General features: G+C 41.5%; 1 protein-coding gene across 4 annotated transcripts in view; it reads left to right on the top strand.

Moving 5' to 3' along the window:
* The window catches only part of LOC133477831 (neural-cadherin-like), a 106,119-nt gene extending 89,295 nt beyond the window's left edge, over positions 1–16,824 (top strand). Inside the window, exons 29-33 of one of the 4 annotated variants that reach the window (XM_061773037.1) lie at positions 1,677–1,941; positions 2,507–2,690; positions 6,801–7,051; positions 11,093–11,247; positions 14,963–16,824. In XM_061773037.1, coding sequence (XP_061629021.1) covers positions 1,677–1,941; positions 2,507–2,690; positions 6,801–7,051; positions 11,093–11,247; positions 14,963–15,520 — 1,413 coding nt within the window. In that variant the 3' untranslated portion in view covers positions 15,521–16,824. Of the gene's footprint in view, positions 1–1,676; positions 1,942–2,506; positions 2,691–6,800; positions 7,052–11,092; positions 11,248–14,962 lie in introns of those variants that run through there. The other 3 variants (XM_061773038.1, XM_061773039.1, XM_061773040.1) reach the window with 3 other exon arrangements.
* The last annotated feature ends 297 nt before the right edge of the window (positions 16,825–17,121 follow it).

Raw genomic sequence — 17,121 nt, 5'->3', positions numbered from 1 at the left:
TGGTTAGGTGGTAATGCACCACATAAATGCAATATATTCACACTTACTTGTGAATGACACACTGCTGACAGGACATGAACATTATGAGTTTTTTTTTTTGTTTTTTTTGTTTTGTTTATTATTCATAACTTTCATCCCATTCAAACAGCACCTGGAGATATATGGCTGTCAGATGGTGTTTGGACTGTCACATTTTATAAAATCACAGGTCAGCTGTTTGCAAGGAAGCTGTTTCACTGAGGCTGAATTCTGAATAACTTTGGAAAACATCCTGTCTTAGTGCTGTTTAATGTTTTGGCCTCGGCTTGTTCTTCTTTGGGACTTGTACGCAACATAAGGGAAACATTGTTCTCTTTCCCTTGTAGCTCTCCCTTAGTGACAGTAGAATGAAGAGGTGAGCTTGTATAAAAGATTTGATATGCGTCTACTACAGCACACAGGAGCCTTTTCATCTCTGTTTGCCTCTCAGAAATAGACATGGGATAATATAAATATTTTCCACCAAAGTTTGCCAGAGGCCGGCAGCAGATACACTGCAAACATGTTATATACATACCGTATATGATTTTTGCTTTTGGCAGCACGGTGGAGAAGCATTTAGCGTCCTAAAAACATTGCTTGTTAGGTTAATTGAAAGCTTGTCCGTAGGTGTGCATTGTCATTTGTCTATGTCTAGCCTACCATGACACGACGACCAGTCTAAGGTGTAGAGCTATAGAAAGGGCTAGATGGATTTTTGCATTGAAATCACAACTCAATAAATAATCAATTAAAAACTAATATTACTGTTTTATGTGAAAAGGTGTACTGATCAATGGGAGTTGTTCTGCAAGTTTACAGATTCACATACAGAGTATGTAGTTTATTTAGTTTTTTTAATGTATGTATTTATTTTACTATTCATTTAATAATGTAATAACGATATTTATTTCTTTATTTATGTATTATAGACTTTGGGGCAGGATGTCAGTATGTGTGTTTGTGTGTGTGCTTGTGTGTCTCTAGTGGGGTAGAGCCATTTGAGATGTCCTGCTGAGTGAGCAATAGTTAATGCAGGCTGGGCTGAATGTGAATTATCTTGCCCCACTGTTTCCAATTAAGATTTAGACATGTAGGAGCTGCAGTTATTGGAGCCCCTCATTGGTTGAGTCCATCGGGTTCACTCAGCCTTAACTGTTGAAGATAATTGTTGGCTCTTGTATACCTTCCCTTTGGGATGATTCGCTCTTCTGTTGTGCAGCAAGCAACTGCAAAATTGCAGCATTCCTTTTTGCCACTGAAAGTTTGATTTCCATTTTGCTGGAAGGTTCGCCACAGTCTTCGTTTGTTTTGTTTTGTTTTTGTTTGTTTTTTGTTTTTAATTACTTGGCCCAACCTTTTTCTCTGCTTCTGCTTTTCTCTGCTCTCCAGTGAAGCTATATTGTCATGATCAAGTTCTGTGTTTGCCAGTCCCCACAGTGCAAAATGGCAGCAATCCAAATCAGTGGAGAATTTGTGTCACCCATTTTCACAGTTTGATTCACACAGACATACTGTAACTGATAAGACAGCACATCATAATTTGTTGGAGCAGACCCAAAGCTTCACAAATCCATCCCAGAATTACAGTTTTGATCCCACTAATCTGGAGCCCATCCCAAAGAAGTTGATGTTTACTGTGCAACTGAATATTTCAGGTTGTTCAGGGTCTGCTGGCCGTTTTTTACAATCTCGGAGACGGAGACTACAATTTGACACTGCCGTTCCATAACCTGGATGATGGCGAGTGGCACGAGTTGGAGTTGGATCGCTTCGGTCGAGAGTTCACCCTGCGCGTGGATGGGGGCGGTGGGCGTCGAGAGATAATGGCCTCACCTGGGCGGAGTCAGGAGATCATTATTGACCCCTCTGTTGTGATGCTTGGAAACTCTTTCCCTTCGGGACACAACAGAAGCTTCCTTGGTAGGTGCCGCTAATTGGAAGAGTTCAATGTTCAGAAAAGTGATTCAGTGAACTAATTGTTGGCTGAATAGCTTTATTGATGGCTGATCAATCCCTGAGTTAGCAAATTAATTTGTAGAGATTAACTGGTAACATAAGTACAGAGTACCCAGAGGAGTTCACTACACGTTAAATTGAGGGAGTCATTGATTGTGATGCCTCCTCTATATGGCTCAGAGTGATCCTTTGGGTTTTGTCTAATGAGCAAAAGTGAGTCAGTGGCACTGCTCTGTATTTAGATGATGTGGTCGACCTCATTTTGGTGAAAAAAAAAACAAAAAATAGATACAAATTAAAAGCGCAGTAGAGACAACATCGTCCAAAAAAGTCCATGCAACTTAGCCCAAGGGCTGTGTTGTGTTTGTGTACATGAGGGCATTAGTGCCCCTTGGTCTGCAGGTGTTATATTCTTTGTGTATTAAAGGTTAGTTCCTTCCCAGGGATTAAGCTTGTGTATATAAAGGATTTTGCCTGAGGTCTGTTGTTTTATTGTATATTTGTGGCACTTGTTTCTCCTCCTTTACAGGCTGCATGCGAGACCTGAGATTTAGCGGTCGATCCATTTCCCTCGACAGGGAGCAGCCTTCAGAGGGGCTTCAGGTGGTCTCTTCCCAGGGCGTCTCCCTTGGCTGCTCTTCAGAAGCCTGCAGGAAACACCCCTGTTCCCCTCCCCTAGTCTGTGTAGACCTCTGGAGGCAACATGAGTGCAGGTACTGTGAGTTTGAAGAATAGTAAACAGCCCTTGAAGTTAGCACATGCGGGCATGTTCTTTATACTAGTATGGTGCACATACACCCTTGTTTTCGACCAGCAGTACACACAGGATACACAGGCCTCAGACCATCACATTACTAAACAACAACACCCTGGGATTTCAGACCTTTGCCATGGCCAAACTCTTGTACACTTCTTTTTATTATTTATCTCACTCTTTGAGGGCAGAATTCTCCTGCTTTCCATGATACTTGGGTGGGGCATGGACCATGGACACGACCAGAGGTCTGCACTATATTGCACCTTTTAGTAGGTAACAAACAACTATATACTGTAAATAGGAAGACATTCGTATGGGACAGCAGTAGCTCATCTGTAAGCACTTGTGCTTTTGGAACTGAAGGGTTCCAGTCACGAAGTAGACAAAGTGAAAATGCCTACTAATTGTTGGAGGGATGCTAGTCTGCTACCTGGCTACTGTTTAGGTGCCCTTGAGCAAGGCACCAACCCCACCCCCAACCCAGAAGGTGCACATAATTTGCACGCCCCTTTCATTCTGTGATATCGCTCCTCGCATGCCTGCGTGTGTGTGTGATATGCTCCACTGTGTAGTGTGCAACACAAATACTATATACTCCAGGGTATGAGTTAAAAAAAACAACAACAAAAAACTATGAAGGTATCGCAATGCAGAGAGGGAGGGAGGGAGAGAGAGGAAAAGAGAGAGAGAGAGGGAGCGAGAGAGAGAAACAATGGCATTTTGACACACAATAGGTTTTTTTATGATGTCTACCTTAGAAAGAAACAGCTCTCACTGTATTGACAACGCATTTAAAGTCAGCATGACCACCATTTGATTTCCTTCTTCCAAAAACGTCTTTCTTCTTCCTAAACTGCAAGTGACTTAACACGGTACCCGAATAGCCGAATTCTGTGACTACAGCACAGCCTCGGGGTACAAGGTGTTAAGAGCAAGCCGGGGGCAGAGGTGAAAAATATTCGGAGGTTTTGCATGAATATAATGAGGGACTACTTCTGAGAAGCCAATCTTAGCATCTCGGTTCCTTTTCACATTTTTCAGAGAGTGAACAATTGAAACTCCAGAAGCATTTAGAGATTTTTGTACCTCTTTTCCAACACAATATATTTGAAATATTGTTCTGACCCTTGCAACCATTTTTAAATTTAATATCTTCTAATTTTATTTGATCAAAAAGTTACTAGGCAAATTACCAATCAAAATGAAGAGCAACTTGGTACTTATTTCTGGGACCTTCTCTATCTTCTGGTTTATCTTTTGTTTTGTTGGTATGTTTTTCCTTTCGAATCTCTCAGTCTGTGTTTTGGGTCATTATCGGTCTGTATTCACAAGGGCCATCCTATCAGTTTTGCAACATTTGGAAGAAGATACTAAAGTAGCCCAATACACTGCAGTATTGAGACAGTTTTTTTAAATGTTTTCTATTAAATTCTAATCTCTCCTTTCCATTCTTGAGCCTTACCAGTAGTTTGCACCTTGCATTAAACCTTCAGTATTTACATTCATGAAGGCGTCTCTCGATTACTGACTTTGACAATGATATATCTACCCCTTTAAGAGCGTTCTTGAACTGACTCGATGTTTTTTACTCACCGAGGAGAACAATATGCAATCATGCACTTTATTTGTTCTAGCGCTTATTGATTAATTTCTTCTTTTTAAATTGAAGAATTGTTTGTGTACATGGTTTGTTTTGCTTTTCTTGCCTTTTGCATCATCTCATCCTCAAGAAGCATCACCTCTTTAAGGTTGTATGTTGAAGGTCCCAATGGTCAGTTTCCAAATGCAAATACGTTCAGAACTTCATCTGCATTATTGTCATGTTTATCTCCAAAATCATGAAACAACAACGCGGCAGAGCTTAAGGAGGTCATTAAACTTGTCATCTGCCAGCTTTTTTTCACTCTGGCAAATAAAAGACCAGGAAATGACTGCAAGCAAAAAGGTCTCGCAAACTATTCCGAAAGTTTAGCACGTTACTATCCTTAAACTAGTGACAGCTGGTCAATAGAGGGCGCTGGGGGCCGCCCCACAACTCAGCTGAGTCAGACAAAAGGGGAAAAGTACGTAGTTGCGATAAACAGTCACAGAGAACACTTTGTAGAAGCCCATAACGTAATAACTTAAAAAACATAACTTACCAAACCGTAATAACGGCTCATAACATAAATGTTCCCTTTTTAAAATGTAATAGGCCCATAACGTAATAACTGGCCAATAACATAATAAAAGTCCTGGACCTATAACATAATAACTTATTACGTTATTGGTCTGGTAGAAGAAGAAAAAAAATTGCAAATGTAGTAATTGAGCCCAGACCATTAAGCGGTTGTACGTAAACATGCCGGGGTTCTATCGAATCATGTTCTAAAGTTTTGGTGTGTGTGAAGTTATTTAATTACAACAAAGTAATTGAATTACAGTAAGTTAGCACCCATTATTTCTGTCATGTTGTAATGTTGGTTTGACCTGACTGATTAGAATACACGATCTGACAAGAGAATACTTTTGAACATACTCAGTATACAGTACGCAAGTATATACAGTAAATGAACAAGTCATTTAAATAGACACATTGCTCCATCTTGTGATCGGATCGGTGAGCGGTTATCGTTTTTTAAACTCGCTGATTGGTGATCGGCCCCAAAAATCCTGATCGTGTAAAGCCTAAATATAATTACGGAGAAAATGTCCGTTTTCGTCTTTGTCACTTAATTTCATACATGAGCTGTCGGCATTGATTTTATATATATATATATATATATATATATATATATATATATATAGACACAGAACAGATACGGAAGGAAGGTCAAACAGTCTTTTGGGAATTGTAGTTCACATACTGCGTGTCGCCTAGAAGTGATGTCATACGGCTACCGACTAGCTAGCGCCTTCATGGAACCTCCACTTTGTTTTTTCGTCTTTTGTGGAAAACTGCCGGAAGTTTCATAATGCTACTGTTTCCCGCCGTGAAAGGCAGATGTGAACGCTGACAAGGAGTTTGTCTCGCTGACACAGCAGGTGTTTGGATTACTGCAACAACAGGACATTTTCACAGTTTATTGTGTTTTTCTTCACACTTGACAAAAACCCCGAATAAAAACAATTAAAACTAATACTGACACTAATAAAAACTCAACTAAAACGAAGCATTAAAAAAAAAAAACAACAACAACTAGGAAACCTGCCCTAAAGATGAATTAAAACTAAGTGAATTTGAAAAACAAAAGTCAAAACAATATAAAAAACTAACTATAATGGAAAATTCAATACTATTATAACCCTGGTCTGGGCGCGCATTTTTGAGCGATATAAATGTGCCCCCCAAGCCGAACAAATGCTCCTTTATCGGACACACTCTGGCGCCAACAGTGATGCCATCTATTTTGTGAAGTGCACCAGTCCCTCCTGTAGAAAAACAACCCCACAACATGATCCTGCCACCCCACATTTCAAAGTCAGGATGATGTTGACAGGCTTGCGTCTTTTTCCTCCAAACATAACTGATGTTTAGCTGATTTCTTTTGACTGTATTGCCATGATTTTACACAAAGAAGCAGTGTCTTCGGGCCCGTCCAGCAAGGGACCCAACCAGGGGGGCGCCACCGACCCCCCAGGACCCAGGGAGGTCCCCAGCCCGACCAAAGCGCCCCAACTAGTCCCAAAGGGAGGGGCACGGGCACGGACCACTCTGTGAAAGAGCTTAGTTGTACAGAGCACCCCATTGACAGAGGAGAGTGAGACCAACTAAGACACTCTTTGGAGGCCAATGCTTTATTCTGCTAAGATGACTTCTTTTTCAAATACCATGACCTAACCCAGCTTGGATGCGTGTGTGTGTGTGTGTGTGTGTGTGTACGTACAGTTCATATAGTACATAGAGTACAAACAGTACATACATACTGTACATACGAGGCAGTTGACATTATGCATGCATTAAAAAAGTCTATAGCATTGACACTTAACAGTGCATTATTGTTTCATACAAAGTTAGAGAGATTTAATAATCAGGTCTGTATAATTGAGCTTATAGTCTTGAACGTCTCATTTCCTTTCCTAACAGGTGCCCTCCAGGTCACATCACTAAGCAGAGCTCTTCAGGCAAAACGTGCATCTACACACTGTGCGCCAGCCGTCCGTGTCGCTATGGCACTTGCGTGGCTCATTCACCCTCCCGTTACACGTGCCAGTGCAACGAGGGTTACCGCGGACGGCACTGCGAGGTGACGCTCGCCATGTTCCATAACCAAGATGGCAATAGCCTGAGCCTCAGCTCCATGTTTGCCATCAGCATCTGTGTGACGGCCTTTCTAGGTAGCTATGTTGACTATGTGCTCTTCTACTTGTGGTGACTCTTTAATTTCTCTTGGCCTGTCTTGTCATTTTGACATGCTTTTGTTTGCCTTCTCATCTTTCACAATCCCTTTGCTTTGTCTCTTTCTTTATTAACTTAATGCTGCTGTCCAAAATAATGTACTGTTTTGATTTGCCATCCCTGTTTGTGTGTCTCATAACGGTTTGCTCACATGCTGTACATGCCGCAATATTGATCTCTTGTGCCAAATGAAGATGTCCCCATTGTAAATAAGGTGCAAGGTGAAGCAAATGTCTGCAGTGCAATAGGATCAGCAAAGCAAGGACATTACATGTCGTAATTTGTGAATGACAGCAGAGTCATAAAAGTCTCCACAGAATCAGCGAGCTTCTTTTGTGTTTTTCTGTTTTTCTATGTTTCCTCTCTCTGCTGTGTCCTATCGCTTTCAATGTTACACGCTGGATTCAAAGGTCATTTTCACTCTCTGCCTTACCTTTCATCTGTCCAACTGATTTGATACTCAAACATTGCCTCATTCACTTCCCCTGGAATGTTTTTTTGTCTTTCCTTCTATATATCTGTGTACATATATTGTGTATGTATGTGAGTTGTGGTTGTTAAATATTAAAAATATTAAACACATATTTTAAAAATGATCATCAGATCACAACATTTAAGAATTACATAAAATGAAATAATTTTAATTTGTGAAATAGGAAATATACATTTACACAGTGATTTAAAAAAAAAAAGTTTCAAAAAAGCCATTATGGGTACAAAAACATGCCAATATTAATACCAGAGTGCACGCATTGATTAGCGATAGCCACCGATTTATAGTCAGCTATTATCAGATTGTCAATGAGTAAGGACAGGAGAATAATTTTTGCTTTAGCTTTGGAGCAAATTATTTCTAAAATAAAAGATTACAAATACTTAAAAGCAGATGTCAATGTTAATTCACTTGGTTAAATAGAAAACCCCCAAAGGTTTCCACCATGAGCATAGGAAATGTGTGCAATACATTTTTCAAATCCTGATGGACAGAAAGCAAATGCAGACAGTTGCTGGAGAGATGCTCGCTCTACACTACTGTCACGGTCCCCTTGAGAATGTAGGTTGCTGATTAAAATTGATATACCTACTAAAAAAATGATAATTATACAAACAAATGCTGAGCATTGACAGGCCTCTAAAGCGTCTTGTTTTTTTTTGTAGGTAGAAACTGTAGCGATTTGTTTATAGTTGTAACAGTACACATGCAATTGTACAACAATTTCAGTAGCAAAAAAAAGTGTTGAACTAGATCCCAGAATAGACATTTTTTCTTTGTTATTTTACCTCCTAACCAACGCCATCAGCTTCAGTTCGTTATTATTTGTCTTCTGATAAAATATTACATACAGAATATTGACTGATCAGTTCCGCTGTAGCAATGGGCCAGCAAAGGTACACAGTCCACCAGTGTAAACAATCTAATAAAAGTGATGCTGGATGGCGTCGTAACTTGTGTAAGATCTTGAAAGGTTCCCGTTATATAACTAACCACATCCGCCGCCGCTATTGCCTTTTTAAATATGTATGTGCTGATGCCCTTGTAGCACACAGGGCACTTAAAAAGACAAACTAACACTTTTGGTCGTGGTTTAGTTAATTCCAGAGGTCTTCCGGTATATGTCTGGTCCTCATATAGGTAGAAGGGCAAACGTGTGTGAGTGCCTTGAATGCTGTTGCCCTCGCTAGTCTCTGTAGGGCCGCCATGTTGTTTATGAGTCTTTGTGTCAGAGATAGTCTTATAAAACGCTTGGCCAGCCTCGGTACACGGACCCTGCCTCCATAACACACTCTCCTCCGGGGCGTGTGGCTCGGCTTGGGACTCTTATTGCACACTTGAAAGTCAAATGTATAACGCAAACCTCAACATCTGATGATGAATTCAAATCATGCCCCACCTGCACAGACTCGCTCCAAAAGAGTGCTGTACATTTAAAGTAGGCTGACACCGTGGCAGAGAAGTCGTTTCTGTGAGCAGGTAACAGGTGCATAATAGAACTTATAAAAACAAAAACAAACGAGCAGTCTTCTGTGACTTATTACATTTCTACACCTTTTAATAAACCAAGTTGAATAAATATGGTCCCAGAATTAAAACATAAAGATGAAGCCGTTTTACAAATGGGCAATGAGCATCCGGTTGTACAGTATGTACAGTCTATTTAATCCCCAGTCTTGTCACAGCAGGAAGCACGGCCGTACATAAGCGCTCACATCCAATAGGCTACATACTCTACTAACTTAGTGCTAAATTAAAGGGAGACTCCTGCTCTTCCTCAGTGAGCATTAATAGTTAAAATGATCATCCATTATTAAACTTTACATAAGGCATCACAGACAGACTGGAGTGTGAATTCGGCGTGTGCTATTGACTGAGTCTGCCTTATGTCTGATCGGCCAAGCCTCATTAGTCCGTCGTCGAATCTGCCCATTTGTGAGCAAAGAGTGGGACAAATTAACAACCCATATGGGCTATGGATCATGTAAAGTGCCTGTTTTATCCCGTGAGAATAAATGATGTTTTCCTTCTGTCCCTTCATCAATTTTCTTCTGTCCCCCATCCGTCCTCTGATGTTTCATACTGTCTCAGTGCTCTTTACTCCTAATTAACCTACGACTGCAGTTCCAGCCAACGGGATCAAGTGTTTTGATCAAGATGTTGTGGTTGTTTCCCCCCATTCATCCATAATGCACAAAGCAGTGCAGGCTGTGGTAGCGCTTAGAGGGCAACGAGGCAGCACCATTATGGATGGATGGATAGCTGTGGTGTTTGTGTCCACTCCAAGTGATTATTGATCACGGTGCACACCTACTCTACATCTCACCTCGGAGTGGGTTGTGGGGGCAGGCATAAGCTCATGGCAAAACATCTACACTACAAGCATCTCTGCATAGATCATCAAATATATTGTATATATATATATATATTTTTATGATCAGCACCTTTCAGCAGAGGAGGAGCACAGATGAAGTCTCAGTGGCACTCATCAGGATTCTGGTATTTTCAGTGATGTTATCTGGGTCTGGTCAGACAATTTGTGCACAATCCAGTATAGAGAGGAGTGAAAGTGAAGTCGCACTAAATACGGTAGATTTTAATAAGGAAAGGCATGTCTGTGTGGTGACTTTATTATGAATACCTGCCTGTACGTGTGACCCCAAAGGGCTGCTGGTGCATGCTTCTCTTTAGAAGCAATTAGTGTACATTGTAACTCCAGTCTAATGTGATTTGTCTGCCAACTTCCAATTAAACCGTTACCTCGCACGCTGGAAATAGTTTCCATCCAGTGTGAGAGATGAAATAAAAAACAAGAGCACAGTCTTACTGAATGAGTAATAGGCGAGGGAAGCACCAATGTAACTACAGGCAGAAAAAAATGAAAACAATAGGTATCAGTGTTAACTAGTAGAACATATAGTGAGGAAAGAAAAAGTTAAGAGAAAACAGTTGCGATTAATTGACTTCAAAGGTCAGTCCACCATGTATAAATCAGCACACAATTGCTTTGATTGATACGCATGCTTCAGGACCTTTCCGCGGCGCGTTCTAGCAGGATTCCACTGTGTGCTCTCAGCCGAGCCGGCGAGGCTTTGACTTAAAGCAGGGACGGGTAGAGATTCAGTCCAGAGGCCCTCAGGGACCTGCCGCCTGATAAGATAGAGAACATATACGGAAAAGGATGCAAAGGCCTCTGGGTCTGTATTCCATTAGTATGTTCCACCTTCACAATTAGAGGAACTAATAGGTCTTTTTTGGACTAACTATAGCCTGCAAAATGCCAGCCACCTTCCTGTTTTTGTTTACATTGTGTGAGAAATACACGCTGTTCATTCACCACGTGTCGCTTCACTCAGCACGTTCCACTTACGTTGTACATTTCATTTTCACCTACTTCCTGGATTTCTTGGGGTGGGGAGGTGGGGGGGGGGGGGGGGTGTTGTGGTGGACATAACCCAAAGTTTACCTGCTCTCTGGCACCCCTCAGTGTTGATGCTGGGCCTCTTTCTGTACTCCTGCTGGAGGAGACACAAGGACTTGAAAGAGGGCGTGTACCATGTATCGGCGCACCACAGCGAGTGGGAGGACATCCGGGAGAATGTGCTCAACTATGACGAGGAAGGAGGAGGGGAGCAGGACCAGGTAGTAAACATTATAAATATCCATTATTGTTTCAAGAATACAGAATGTACAGTATGTTTACTATGTAGGCTTTACTCAGGTGAGGAGACAGGGCCAGAAAGTCCTTTTTTTTTTTTTTTTATAGTGATGGTATTAAGAGGTGGATTAAGTCAGGTAAATCCCTGCTGAAGGCCAAGGTACCAAATGCACTCCCTGCCAATGGGCATGCTTATAAAACTACAACTAATAGGAATAATAACAATAATATAACGTTGGGTAAACATGGCCAATTCAATGATTTCTGATTCTAAATACATTGTTATAGTCATATTGATATAACAATATGGACAGTACATATAAAAATCTGCATGGATGATGATGAAGATGATGATGATGATGATTATTTTCCACATTTTCCACACCGCTTATCCTCACTAGGGTCACGGGCGTGCTGGAGCCCATTCCAGCTAACTTTAGGCGAGAGACAGGTTGCCAGCCAATCGCAGGGCACATATAAACAAACAACCATTCACACTCACATTCACAGCTACGGGCAATTTAGAGTCATCGATTAAGTGATACTGGCCTGGATACCTAATGGACACCATGCTTCTTCAATAAATTGACAGGTGCATCCGTTATGAATCCAGCATATCCAGCAGAGAAGCTGCGTCCTTTTTGCTGTGTTCATGACGACTTGGCCACTAGCTGATGGCAAATGCTGCATACCTGCATTGTCACCTCTGACTCAGACCCGGTGAATGACGGCATGTCGGATTTCTTTTCCAAGCTGCACGCCATCGGGAGCAGCCTCGCCACCTTTGATTTAAAGAATGCTGCTGGGCAAAATTATGCCGAGGTCCTGAGCGGGTGTGGAAGTGAAGCAGAGTTGCCGGCCTCACGCCAAAAGTGGAACATTAGACTTACAGCATTGTCTTAATTGTATAAAGAAAATACACTTGATTTGGTGCATTCATATGCAGTGCATATCAGAAGTTGCGCAGAAGTTGGTCTGTGGTCGCAGTAATGATGCCTGAATGAAAATGCATTGATTTGCATCTAGTTTTATAATATAAAAAGACGTTATTGTTGTAAAGTAAACCTAGTTACGTATATTAAATATAGGCAAGCTTGCAGGCAGTGAATCGCCAAGCAGTAGTGAGAGGAGGACACATACTGACTGATGTCTGTCTTGCTTATTCATTTTTGGAATGACATCTGGCAGACATTTTTTTGTGTGTGTTTCCTTATTTTCTTGTTTCCTGTAAGATGTTATTGACTGTATGTCACTGTTGCTGATCTACCAACTCCTATACCATGTATTTCTAGACTTGTTCTGAATGAATTATTTACTAGCTATAATAATAATAATACTTGTAGAAATAGGTGGAGAAATGGGTATAGGGCCGTGCACCTGGTCGATTGGCACATTGTGATATATGAGTAAATCCCTGTGGACCATTTTAACTACTGTTATGCTATATTTATTTTTTAATAGCACACAGTGGCATCACTGAGGGGGAAAAAAATGAGGGATTAAGGACAGAGCTTACATTATTAGTGTTTCATTTTATCTCCCCCCCTTTACTAATGTGTATGTACTATGTAACAAACTTAAGCCTTTACTTTGTTGTGGTAAATATTTGGAATGATGTGATTAGTCAATACATTACGTCAAAGGATACCTAATTAAGCCCACAAGAAAGCTGAAGATTTGTCTTGGTTTGTTGGTGTGAAAGGAATAATGGAGTCAGAAGGACCCATAGAAGCAGGGAAAGCAGTAAATGGTGCAAGCAAGAAAATACTATCCATCCATCCATTTGCTATTTGCTAGTATTTGTCCTCATTAGGCTCGCGGCCAGTGGTGGCTGGCCAATAGAAGACGCTCGGGCACGGCCCCACCATTCACCACGTTACCTTGAACAAGACATGAAAAAATGAATACATATTTAAAAAAATGAATATATTCATATCTATTTTCAGATGAGCAAGATAGATGTTTGTCTGTTTTGTCTGATCGGTGACGTGTTTTCGCCCAGGGGAGGCAAAAATCTTGCACGCTTGCTAAAATTTGTATGCTCAGTGGCTCCTCCTCATACAAGAGATAGGACCATGTTGGGGCGCACGAATCTTGCGCCCAGAGCTAAACGTTGCTGGATTTACATATGACCACCCTCCCGCCCTGGGGCCGACAGCTGACTAACAGCTCTCGCCAAATAGAGATGCAAAATGGAGGAAGACAAATGAAATAATTCAGTGACGTCACTTCAGAAAACACATTTTGAGAGGAAAACCTATCAGGGGGAAGGTCTCTGTGAGAGAGCAGACCTGATTACTGTACATTACAATTCATAAGCAATCCGAAGACATGGGAAACAATGCAGCCGATCTTTTTCCAGGACCTGATTATGCAACGATGCTTGCTAATGCTGTATTCTGTTTTCCCTGTTTGTGTTTGTGTGTGATATATATATACTCATGGTTCCAAAGAATTTCAGATACACAGTCTTTTCAGATACACATGGAACTTGAATCAAACTAAAGACTAAAGAGGTAACTCACGAACTAAGCACAAAATCCAGCAGTTTGTATGAAGGCTTTAATTTCTCGCATCGAAAATATTGGAAACAGGAAAAAAAAAAAGAAATGACAAGGAAACGAATTAAATGACAGTGTAGACAATGCATGGATGGATGAACAACTTGGAAATTTCAGAATTATATTTGAGTTTCATTTTTTTTGTATGTTTCAATTTGTCAAGACGCATGACCTCAGTCACATTCCGCTTCCATTTTAATCGATAATACTCATCGTTGTAGAAAAAGCAAAACATATTGCATTTCATCCTTTAGATGCCTATTGAGCTGAAGACGTTTCAGGAGATTTGCTGTTTTGTTTGACTTCTGAGGCATATTATGCCTAACTAAAATTGTACCACTTTGGAGGTTCTGCTGTGTCACCGTTTTAAAACAATAAAGTCTGTACTCACAATGATGAACGCGCAGCAGAAGGTTACAGCTTGCAATGGGGGTCTATTCTTTAGATATGACTAAATGCAGCTTTCCATCCTTTTTATTTTATCACAGACGCTGTTTTTTTTTTTTGTTCCTTAGTCATATTGTACTCCGCAGTCAGCGTTTGCCAATCTCCTACATCATAAGTTCCTTTTCCAGTCACATGTTGGTCATCAAGTCTTTGACGTCACACGAGACATGTTGAAGTTTTGCATGATGGTAGTTTGGCCTCTGAACTGTTGCCTTGCTTACATGGTTGAAATGCATGTACGGGACTATGTAAATATTATGAATATGATCACCCGGCAGGATCTTTCATTTGCAGAATACATATAAGAGAACACGCATGCATTCAGTACAATTGTTTGTAAGGAAAGCCTCCTGTCAACTCCCTAAGAGGCAGGCGTGTAAGTCAGTTAGCTAAAATTGAGCCATACAAAAGGCTGCTAATTCCACTATTTTAATAGTGCCGGTAATAGCTGCTTCCCCTCTTTGCAATCAGATAATTAATTAATGGCCTAATGGTGCGCTTTTACTGCCAACGTCTCTTCCTTCCAGCTGGATCTTCATTTCTGTGTCAAGAGCAGCCTCATTTGCTTGCACGAGACTGAGCTGCCCGAGATTGGTGTCATGTGGCACTACTGGTTTCTATTATCTCTTAAGTTCCTAAAAAGATTACACGGGGGGCCTATTTCTGAAATTCATTCCCCTCTTTCTTTCAGAATGCTTTCAATATGGTGGAGCTGCAGCGTTCCCTCCATCCGAGCTCGGCACAGTCGCTCCGCTACAGCTATCCACAAGGCATCACCCCCTGCCCCGAGAAGAAGCCCCCCCGCGAGCACAACAGGAAGGGGATGTGTAACGGGAACGGCAGCGCCATCATAGCTCTCCGTCTGGCCGTACCCCCCTCAGAGACCGAGACCCTGTCCTCTCCTCTGACACTCCGCCGCTCCAAGAAGCCCCTCTCCTTCTCCAGTCAGGACCTGGCCCGCTACCTGTGCGAGGTCATCAGAGACATGGAGCACCCGGAGGAACTTGGCACCAGGACCACACCACGGCATCCGTCCGGGAAGGAGCGCGGCCTAGCGGCGGTGCGCTCGCTCAGTGCATCTCAGGGTTCCGAAATCAGGAATCAGGGGGCCCAGAGCAGCAGGATGGACAAGTTCAGAACCCTCCGAGTTGTGGTCAGCGACCTTAGAGGAGACTCCAAGCCTTCGCAGAGCCAGAGAGACAAAGTGAAGGAGAGCAGAGGGCAAGTGAACTGCGGGAAGAGTGGATGAGAAACTTGAACAATGAAAGGAGGTGAACGTTCTCTGACATCGGTGATGAATCCCAAAGCGAACACTGATGCTGATTAATTGGGATGCTGTGGATGGCATCTGACTCAAGTCTATTCTAAATGTACTGTGGATTGTTGAAACATTGAGCCCTGAACTTATTGGATATCAAATGAATGATCTCATGTGATGTATTGTTTACTTGGCATTGCATTGTACAGTAAAGAGTCTACAGTAAACACTTTGGGGAGCTCCTCGTGTCAAAGGTATACTCAACAAAAATTATAAACACAATACTTGTGATTTTGTTTAAAAGCTTATGTCTCTGTCACTTGGTTCCTAAATTGGTTAAACCTGTATTCGTAAGCATTATTGAACAAAATGTGCAATACAGTTCAAGCAAAAGATGGCCGTTCAAGAAGGGCAGAGAGCCTGTCGGCACAGCGAGCGAAACAACCTAATGTTGTGTCAAGTTGTGTTGCCCTGCATGATGCAAATGGTGGTCATAGCAGACTGACAAGTTCTTTGCCCGCTGAAAAGGTTGTTTGAAGCCTTAGTTCACTGCCAAAGGTATCTATTAAAAGCAAACTGTATAGACCAGTCCAGGGCGTGCAAATCGTCTGCCGGGTGAACGAAATGTCTCTACTGAAATGTCTTAAATTTGGGCGACATGGTGGGTAGCGATTAGCACGTTTGCCTCATAGTCAACTCGAGGGTTCAAAGGGTCTAGGTCCAAATGTTTTGTTGAGCAAGTACTCCGGTTTCCATCCACATTTTAAAAACCTGTAACCTATCATCTCCAGTTTTGGTATTTTAGCAAGAGACATGCAGTTGAACCACATGATTTGCTTTTGTGGGCCACATAAAATGATGTGGCGAGCCGGATCTGGCCCCCGGGCCATGAGTTTGAGACTCGTGGTCTGTACTGTCAAAACAAAAGTGTTGATGTTTTTTTTTTTTTTTTTTGGAGTACATTTGTCATTAAAGTTGTTTGGATCTAAGTCTGCAAGTGAAGTGGCAAATTTCCCACGAGATATTTCGTTTTGCTATTCGTGACTCATGAAACCATTTTTGTGATGACAAATTATTTTATTCATTTGCTTTATCAATCTCCTTTGAAATAAAAGAGCCGCTTTGATAGTATTTGGAGTTGGATCCACACGTGTTTACATAACTTGTGATTTCTTCTGATTTGAAGCCCAAAAATGCTTACGAGACAGAAAGTACAACAAGAGATTCTTCTCATCTGCATAATATGAATAATCCTCTCGAGTTAATCCTTCTGCCTTTCATTGCTGGGAGTGACTGAGGACAGCATCAAGACAAAGAATACATTATTTCTGGTTTATCATCAACATCATCTTCTAATTTAGAAAATAAAAACTGATGGTTTAAACATGAATCATATATGTGTAAAGCGAGTATATCATTTTGGCCTAAATTTGGATGATTGGCGGTCCCGATGGACGTACAGAACCTTTAATCGGCCTGCATTGGAGTTGAGCGGTAGTGACATTAAACCTCGCAGGGACAGAGTTTCCGCATGCCTCTGTGGCCTTCGCAGACACTCACATGTGCAGAATGCATCGTGCAACGAGATATGA

The sequence above is a fragment of the Phyllopteryx taeniolatus genome, chromosome 5 (assembly GCF_024500385.1).
Source record: "Phyllopteryx taeniolatus isolate TA_2022b chromosome 5, UOR_Ptae_1.2, whole genome shotgun sequence".
In the NCBI taxonomy this organism is placed as follows: Eukaryota; Metazoa; Chordata; class Actinopteri; order Syngnathiformes; family Syngnathidae; genus Phyllopteryx; species Phyllopteryx taeniolatus.
The sequence above is the reverse complement of the archived record's forward strand: the minus strand, read 5'-3'. Positions and strand labels throughout refer to the sequence as shown.